This window comes from Medicago truncatula, chromosome 2 (assembly GCF_003473485.1).
Source record: "Medicago truncatula cultivar Jemalong A17 chromosome 2, MtrunA17r5.0-ANR, whole genome shotgun sequence".
In the NCBI taxonomy this organism is placed as follows: domain Eukaryota; kingdom Viridiplantae; phylum Streptophyta; class Magnoliopsida; order Fabales; family Fabaceae; genus Medicago; species Medicago truncatula.
This window is the reverse complement of record NC_053043.1, coordinates 6,992,544-7,002,080: the sequence shown is the minus strand read 5'-3', so window position 1 is coordinate 7,002,080 and position 9,537 is coordinate 6,992,544. Positions and strand designations below refer to the sequence as shown.

The 9,537-nt window shown below is 30.0% G+C and overlaps 1 protein-coding gene across 1 annotated transcript; it reads right to left on the bottom strand.

The window, feature by feature from the left end:
• On the bottom strand, positions 1-6,728 carry LOC11446875 (sugar transporter ERD6-like 16). Its single transcript, XM_003593995.4, has 18 exons — positions 6,220-6,728; positions 5,729-5,791; positions 3,588-3,677; positions 3,437-3,496; positions 3,277-3,342; positions 2,747-2,812; positions 2,577-2,652; positions 2,403-2,467; positions 2,000-2,092; positions 1,823-1,903; positions 1,645-1,729; positions 1,384-1,430; positions 1,233-1,295; positions 1,078-1,137; positions 935-988; positions 726-785; positions 513-627; positions 1-387 (listed from the first exon to the last, which is right to left on the bottom strand). The coding sequence occupies exons 1-18, from the start codon at positions 6,415-6,417 to the stop codon at positions 272-274; spliced, it is 1,458 nt and encodes a 485-aa protein (XP_003594043.1). The 5' UTR covers positions 6,418-6,728; the 3' UTR covers positions 1-271.
• Positions 6,729-9,537: the final 2,809 nt, after the last annotated feature.

Here is a 9,537-nt window from a genome sequence, read left to right as displayed (position 1 = left end):
TGTGCCAAAGTGAAAATTGCATATCAAATTATTGAGATGTATAATTGGTCACAAAAATGCTTCATTCTTAAGTAAATTACAACATCTATGCCTTACTCATTGACATATTGGTTCAAATAACATCCTGTTATTCTATCTATGCTTTGTCTGTCCTAAATGGACCCAAAAGAATTTGATAAATAATAGCAATAATTGGAAAGTGTCCTGATTTGCTTTATAGCTTTATCTCTCATAATCAAATAGATCAAAATATATATTTTTTGCTCATTCTCTAAGAACTAATGCAAGCCTGGATTTCTTCCAATGTTTTGCCTTTGGTTTCTGGGACTACTTTTGCTACAAATAGAATGGTTAAGAGGGAACATCCAGCATAAAAAAACATAGTACCTGTCCAAAAAAATAATACAATTATTACATGTTACTCATTATTACATTATAATCACAAATCAGATGATAATGAATATAAGAATTAATGTTGACTATGTGGTTTTTCTATGATGTTATGTGCTTACCAGGAGAACTCCAACTCATAAGAAAATTGAAAGTATATGAAACTATCCAAGCTCCTAACCACGCTACCAAAACTACCAAACTTCCAGCAGTTCCTTTCACATTTATAGGAAACACCTGCAATAAGAAAAGTATTTTTTCTTTACTGGTATATGCTAAGAGTCTAGCTAAACCATTAAATTTTTTGGTGCTGTACATGTCAAATGATAACATACCTCAGACATCATCACCCAAGGAACTGATCCCAACCCAATTGAAAATGCTGCTATGTAGATCTGTTTACAAGAAGAAAATATGAGATATTTTCATGTTAAAACATTATTTTGAGTATAAGTAATGTATAGTTACTGTATCAACCATGCCAATGACTTGTAAAGGAAAGCAAAGAGGAGGAAATTTAAAAAAATCGTGGAAGAAAACTCACCAATACGCCTGCAACTGCTAATGTTGGCACCCACTCAAGCCATAAGCTTTGATTCTGATCCATTTGAAGTCATAAAGATGAGTTTAGAAAGAGCTGTAGACTTGAATCAAAGCTTAGAATGAAAATTTACACTATAAACTTGCCTTGAAAAAGAAGGCAACTCCGGTTATAAAGCAGCCTAAGAATGTTCCACTAGCAGAGACCTGCAATTATACAACAATTACTTTTGTTAAACCTAAATCTCTCATTCCCTTTTCATGCAGACGTAGTTGATATATAAAGCTTTTGCAAATATTACTGTTATAAGAGGTTTTCTTCCAGACTTGTCCATCAAAATGGCTCCCAACAAGGTAAACGGAACCTATTATTCAATGTAACAAATAAAGTTTAGACAAAATAATTTAGTTATATGGTTAGTTTCCTGAGAAATTATTAAAGGGATCAAGTACCTGTATACATGCATAAGCTATGGTACCAGCTTTTGCTGAAGAAAGACCTGCAAATCAAAGTTCCAATTGTATTACATATTTAATACTACCAACATACTCTTTATTATGTTCACAAATTTAATACTACAACCAAATTTCTTCATTGATTAATTCCAAGTAATTTAGTCAACAGAGTACTATATTTAGGGACGGATGTAGTATGACAGAATAAACATATTTCTTTTGATTTTCCATAATCAGCATGCATTTCATCTCACTTACCAGCTGCTACAAAAGTCTCAGCTGTATAGAATCCTATGCCATTAATTCCAACAGATTGTTGAAATGCCATTAATCCAACTCCAATCTGAAATTGTTCTATATAGTTTAGGACCCTTTTGAGAAATTACACACACTATGAATGAATTTAATTTCTACAATTAAAGTATGTTGTACTCACAATTACAGAGCGCACATATTTGCTTTGGAACAAATCCAAAAACTTAGTCTTAGGAAGGCTTTGAAGAGTTTCAATATTATCCTATAATCAAAAATGAGTTCAGCTTAGGTCATCAAACAAGTCAAATCAATTAAAACAATTATGGCTTTTAATCAGTTAAGAAAGTTTGGAATGTACCAGAATTTCATTAGCTTCATCAGAAATATCAATGTCTTTACCCCGTAATTTCCTTAATGCTAGTTGAAACTCTTTTTCACGACCAACCTTTGCCTGGAAAAATTGTGCTTACTTTATTAGTTTATGCATTGACACATCATTCTTATTATTTTATTGAAGAAGAAAACATAGAAGCACTTTGATATAACAAGTTAATCAATTGCTTATAGTATACGCTTATCATATAAATGTTTATGTATAAGTCATTTGTACAAGAAAAGATAAAATAAGTCAAATTGTTTTCATATAAACTATAAGTTCAAAAGAGTTTGTCAACATATCATAAGCTGTGTTTATAAGCTCTCAAACAGTCTCTCAAATAAATAAGCTCAAATAACTTGATTCAAGCAGACTTAATCCTTACCAGCCATCTTGGAGACTCAGGAATGAAGCACAAACCAACCAGCAAGCAAATGCAAGGAACTAGGCCTTCAAAATTTCCAACCAAGCCAAATCAAATCAAGAGTTAGATATTTATCTTCTTAATTTGTTATATCCTTCAAGTAAAAATCTAAAACTAATGTTATTATGGAGATACCTGCTAGAGCTAGTTGTCTCCAATTTATGATACTTCCTATTAAGAATGACATTGATGATCCAATGACAATCATAAGCTGCAAAAAATAATCATAATCAATTATAAAATCCAATTCAATGATACTAAATCAGACAAAGAAGAAAAAACAAAAGTTGATAATATTTTCTCACCTGATTAGTTGTTGCAAGTCCCCCTCTAAGATTTTTTGGTGCTATTTCTGCTATATATACTGGAACCTGATCCATTATGCTGATTTTTGTTAGGAATATTACAATGAAGAGCCAGCATATATAAATACAACCAATTAAGTAAAACTGCATGCAATTAGTATGTCTTTAGTTTTATACAGTGACAAAAGTTGATTTTAAATGAATTGATTCTCTAAAATTGATTATGGCTATAAGCTATAAGTGTATTGAATGTAAAATGATTTATGTTTTAATGCATTAATTCATTAAGTGGTTAGAATGTTAAATTCTATGTTAAAAATCAATCGTTGAACTAAAATCTCCAAATTCTAACTTCAAGTAAGAATCAATTCTACTCAAGAATATACAAACATGTCAAAATTAATTTTATACATTTTAAATCAATTTTAATTCCTCCAAACATACATACACTAAGTGAGTATGACAAATAAGTTAAACTTTATTGAATAAAAATAAATTAAAGTTAATTTCTTTGTTTATCAATTAATTACCACATAAGAGATAACTCCAATTCCATATCCTGTGAAAAACCTTCCCAAGTCAAGTGTGTAAGAACTCTGCATTAGATGAAATAATTTAATGATTTTTATTTTTTTTTGCAACATATTTTTAGAAGATGAACACATTGTTAAAATTTCAAAAGATACATACCTTAGAGAAGAAGACAGCTAGCCATCCTATAATACAAAATCCTGTTGAAATTCTCATAGCCTGTTTCTCATAAAATTATGCAAAATGTTACATCTAAGAATAAAATTTTAAATGTAGAGAATATTAAAGCATTTAATTTTCACATGCATACCCCTTTCCTGCCAATGATATCAGTAACTCGACCACTTGTTATAGCTCCAAGCATTGCACCAATGGTCACCAAAGAACCAAACATTGAAAACTGCCAATTTCCAAAACATATTATGTAGAAATAGCAAGAAAAAAAGAACACAATGATTGATCATGTTAGAGTTTTTATTGGGCAATAGTATTATGTTAATTGTGTCGTTGACTCATTATTCTAACAACAGAGTGACTATTATAGTTTTTTTAAGCAATAATTTAAGGTTAGAGAGTACAAAATTTAAGGTCCAATTTACAAATTCTGTACTTTACCCCTATAATTGGTATACCCCGAAAATGGATAGGGATCTACACATTTGTAATGTTGTTTTTTTTTAGCTATTTGAATGAATGAAATATCTTCTATAACAAAAATATAAAAAGAGTCTAGCTTCATGAAAAATATTGATTTGAGTATGACCTTTGACGTGTTAGAGGCCAATTTTAAAGCTTTACCTACTTAAAACTTACGTTACTATTTATTTTAGATGACACATCTTATTAAAATGAAAAATGCTACTTAGTACGATAATTAATTCGCGGGATATACACGAAGTTAAATAATGATGTTCTAAGTTCTTTTTTCTTTATTCACACAACTAGACAAGCCTTTGACTATTATTTAAAAAAAAAAAAAAAAAAACAAGCCTTTGACTACAGTAATTATACTGAAATATATTTTGACGAGTAAATAGACAATTACACTTTGGAATTGTGTTTCGTTAATTATTCCTCTGAAATTAACAAAACTTCAATTACCCCTTTGAAATTGCACAACGTTAATCAATTTACCCCCTTCGTCAAGTTTTTCTGTTAGTTAACATAACGTTTTGCAAATACCCCTGAAATTTTGCACTTACCCGAACTTTAAAATTTATATTAAAGATTATGTTTCCTCAAATGATATTAAAGACAAACAATTAACAATTAGTTTTATGTCTCCTCTTAAGTTTTTGGAATAGAATTATTGAATTTTATCAACGTCATGCAATTTCAGGGGGGTATTTGAAGTTTTCTTAATTTCAGGGGAGTAATTGACGAAACTTACAATTTCAGGGGGGGTAGTTGCCTATTTACTCATATTTTGGCATTGAGATACATGGATAAATTCATCTAAACGATTGTAATTTGCTCAAATTTGTTTGTATATTGGCAAAAGTTATGACGGTGTGCTTCATTTATGTGATTTTTTTTACATTTATCTCTGTTTTAGAGGCAATTACAGTAAATTTCAAATGTCATTTTGATCTCTGAATGTATAATGATTAGTTACAATAATTCCTCAATATATCAAAATTTTAAAATAGTTATTGATTGTACACTATATTAGTCAAAAGAGATTCAGACGCTAAAATAATATCTCGGTACTCACAATATTTGGACTAGCGGAGTGCACAATCAAGGACTATTTTAAAATTTTGATACATCAAAAGAACTCTTATGACTACTCATTACACATTTATGAACCAAATTGACTATTACTTTTTTTTTGTTACAATTACCCCTTGTTTCTATTGTTTAAGAATTGTAATTGGAGTTTAGTTTTACTTATGCTGTCAAACTAGAGATTAGCGGTTTGGAGTTGAAAATATTTTTTTTCGGTTTTGAATATGATAATTTAATAATAAAAAAAAATATAGCACACAAGTGTTGGATTGCATATTCAATAACACGGTCGTGTGTTTTACACGAAAACCCAATCGCATCATTTAGCAGTGCTCTATTAAAATTCTATTTTATAATAGAATGTTGATTAAATATGTCAAATATAGATGTAGGTTAGTATGATTAAATCGGATAAAATGTTAACAGATTTATGATTTAACACAAATTACAAAATTTAATATAATAATAATAATTATATTTACATTCATTTAAGTAGACCGGTATGATAAGTCTAAAAAAACTTTTATAGATTCATGTGAGCCTGTCTAGCCTATTCTCATTGATACACTCATGTATGCTCAATTGCATTCGTTACCCTTGAACATCAAGAAATATGATATGAGTAATAATTTATTTTATAAAAAAAAAAAAAAAGGTAAAAGTGATAGAAGTACGAATGATATAATATTGACAATAAGGAGAAAAAACAAGAATACTAATTACCTCAGCAAGAGATAGATTAAGATCAGCCCTGATAGCCGCTTGAGTGGGTGCTGAATAACCCACCTGATCACAAATAGAAACTAGCTTAACATATATAATAATCTTTTTGTGTTTATATGATTAATATGCATGAATGTATGATGTGATTTTTGGTTTGGTTCGTAACCCATATAAAAAAGAAACAAAAAATTGGAGCAGACATACACTGAACTATATAATAAGCATCTTTTATTTGTTATTAAACCATACATAAAAAGTGAATGAATGTATGTTGTTTAATCTAATGCACACGTAAACACAATTCATTTTGTTGAACTTGAATTTGAATCGTGATTAGAACAATCATTGATTATACTTAAATTATAATCATATTGAACTCTAGATTATCAAAGTTCTTTATGTAAAAACCGAATGATTAAAAACAAATATAAGAAAAAATATAAAAAAGACAAGCATGCCAATAATAATTTTAAAAAATCTTAAGTACTTACACAAGTTCCAAATGAAAAAGAACCACAAACAGCAACAAATGTGCTAAGCAGAACCATTCCAATGGATCCATTTTCCATACTTTTATCTGATCCAACTTCTTTACATGCATCCTTTCCTTGTTGAATGAAAGGTTCTTGCAAATACTGAAACCCATTAGTTTCTCCATTCTCAATATCCTTATGCTGCTCAATTGTCATTTTCTTTAATAGCAATATTAGAAAACAATTTTTTTTTTAAGACCAATGTTGTGAAATATAACATGCAAAAGCATGACATTTATACTGCATGTATAAGTGCAACATTATTTTATACATGTTTACAATGTTATCCTCATATTTGCATAGGGAAATAGCTAGGAAGGACATAAAATGGTACAAAAATCAAGTGTGTCAAATTAGCTATGCACTTGCACAAGCACGTGAGAAATGAAGCTGTCAATGATATGGCAAACCTACAAAGGTCCAATTAATCAAGACCCTATCCTTTGGAGTAAGGGGTTAGAAGAAGCTACAATATGCAACTTGTGTTAATTTTGTAAACAAATTTGCATGTGGATCCTGTGGTGAGTGCATGATTGGTATTGTTTATTCATTCTATTTCTAGCTTACGTGGTTCATACTAGGATGGGGCATCCTTAGCTATAATTTAATGGCTTTATTAGTTTAATTAATACTAGGCGGCAAGATTTTGAATATTATTTATATGGTTTTGTATATGGATTGTTGTCAAAAAAAATAAAATCTGGATATATGGATTTTGAGATGAGATAGAAAACCATTGAATCCAAATATTAAAATAGCATGCCGTTCGATTCAATTATTTTGAATTGCTTCTTTAAAAATATTTCATTTGAATCAATTAAATATGATTTGGATTGGATCGATTAATTAGTTTTTTTTACTGATTCATAGTTACTAAATGACAAGTTAAATAACATAAACTTATATAGTAACATGTAATAAAGTTAACCTTAAAATTTATAAAAAGTAATTATGTTTGTAAATAAAAATAATCATTTTCATAAAAAATATCATATCAAACGTATTAGTAAAAAATAAAATCAATAAATAAAAAATTAAGATAATATATCATACTACTAATATAATAAAATAAGTATTACATTTTATTCATGCAATTGTGTTTGATTTAGTTTGGCTCAAAAAATAATAATATGAAATTCAATCTGATATGTCTTTACAAATAATAATAAAAAACATACAACAACATTTAGTTTTTTTTCAATTTTCAAGTTTTCTGAATCAATGTATGATTTTCATTTGGTTTGATATGAACCCAAACAATCTCAATTTCTTTTATCACAAAAAAAAAAAAAGGTTTAGATGAATTGGAAAGAGTGACTTTCCATAACAAACTTCAAAATTTAATTATCTTAGTTTACAATGATTGAGGCATTGAGCACATATATGCATACGTGGATGTATGAGCCATTCAAAGTATTTTCATGCACCTCTAATGGCCGTATACGATAAACTTTCTGCACTGGCAGGTTTTCTATAGTTTAATCAAATTGATGTTCAGAAAATGGGTTGTAATAGCTAAATTATTCCAAAAAGAAAAAAATGACATAAATATATTTTTTGAGGAAAAATGACATGTTATTCAAAATTGGAGGTTGCGTTATTCGAATATTCTTTATAATAGAACAATGGTCGTAATATATAGATCGCACATTAGCATAAGCAATATTTATGACTTATTTTATGTCACTTTTTGAGTTATTATATTGCTCATCTTTGAATCGTGATACGGTACAAAAGTCAAAACAGAATACGGAATTGATTTGTTTGTTTTGAATATATATATATATAGTTTGCACCTCGTGCTATACCTATACAGGATAAGCTTGTTGCAGCAAGCTTATCCTTCTCTTTTGAATATTGTTGAAAACACTATCATTCCATTGGAGCAAAGGAGTGATGAATTACTTTGGTCTCAAGCTGATTATGAACAGCTTTCTCTAAAATCAGCCTATGCTCACTTTAATCCTCCTGGTAACAACATTTTTTGGGCCAAGCTAGTTTGGAATATTAGCATGAACATTCCTTTTAGGAAAGAGTTATCCTTCGTTTGAAGTTATGAGTATTTGTTCGCCTTTTTCCCCGGATGCATGCAATGCACTTTACTTTGAATGGCACATGGTTCACCTTCTTTCCCTAAAACAAATACAAGCAGACAGAGAGTTTTTATCATTACCCATTGATGTGACTTTATGAAGCAATTTGACGTTCTAATCAACATTTGGATTTTTAAAGACTAATCATGTATGAAGGAATAATAAATAATTAGCACATTTGATATAAAAAAGAGACATTTTATAAGATTGCTACTGATGAAGGGAGAAAATAAAGGGTAAATTACACTTATCTTTATGTTTGTGGAGTTTGATGACTTGCACTTTGTTGGAAATTTCTCTATGTTGGAAGATTTGATGAACATTTCTTTGTCGCCTTATTTCTAACAATGTCGTTGAGACTTTTATGTGGATGTTCGGAGAGTGGGAGATTTGGCGCCGAGAAGCACTTGCCCAAGCTACGAGTTGAGTTGGAATTTTGGTATCTCCCAATTATGTCGTTTCCTCTAACTCTTATTCTTCAAGGTGTACGACTCTTCGTCGTTCAACCTGCATCATTCCTACCAGCAAAGCACATTGCAAGTATACACATAATAATAATGATGAGGGATAATATGCACTAATAGTGCTAGTTTTACCTTTTTTCTTTTAACATGTGCCACTTGGCTTAGTTTTTTGGTAAGTGTATAAACCAATTACTAGCGTTTCAGTTAACATTCGTAGAATAAAAGATGAACTTAGTATTTTGGTGCTTCCTTTATTGGAAGGCTCATGGCACGTTAATGAATGCATGATAGAGTTTCCAGAATATTAAGTTATTATTCGTATAGGTAGATAGACAAGGAGAAAAATGATTGAACCTGTTTGTCTTTGCGGTGAAGACATATGTGGATTGTCATTGTCTCGCCTAGGCTGGGCTCGATTTTGTTGTAAACGGGCACTGCTGTAATGTTCCGAAATCCAATGCGGTTGATACTTTTTCCGGGGTGACGGTCCTTACCAGATTCAACGTCCTTGATGGCTCGATTTGTCCCCGGATCTTATCAGATTGTGTCGTTATCCATGACTTCAACACTTTGAAAAGTGCCAATTTTTTCTAATCCTGTATAGACATTTGAGCAAACCCAAAGCAAATATATAGAGACTAATAATGTTAAATTGCCTCATTTTATCTTTAGTGGTGATACGACATAAGCCACTTGACTTTCAAAACACAATGGAATAA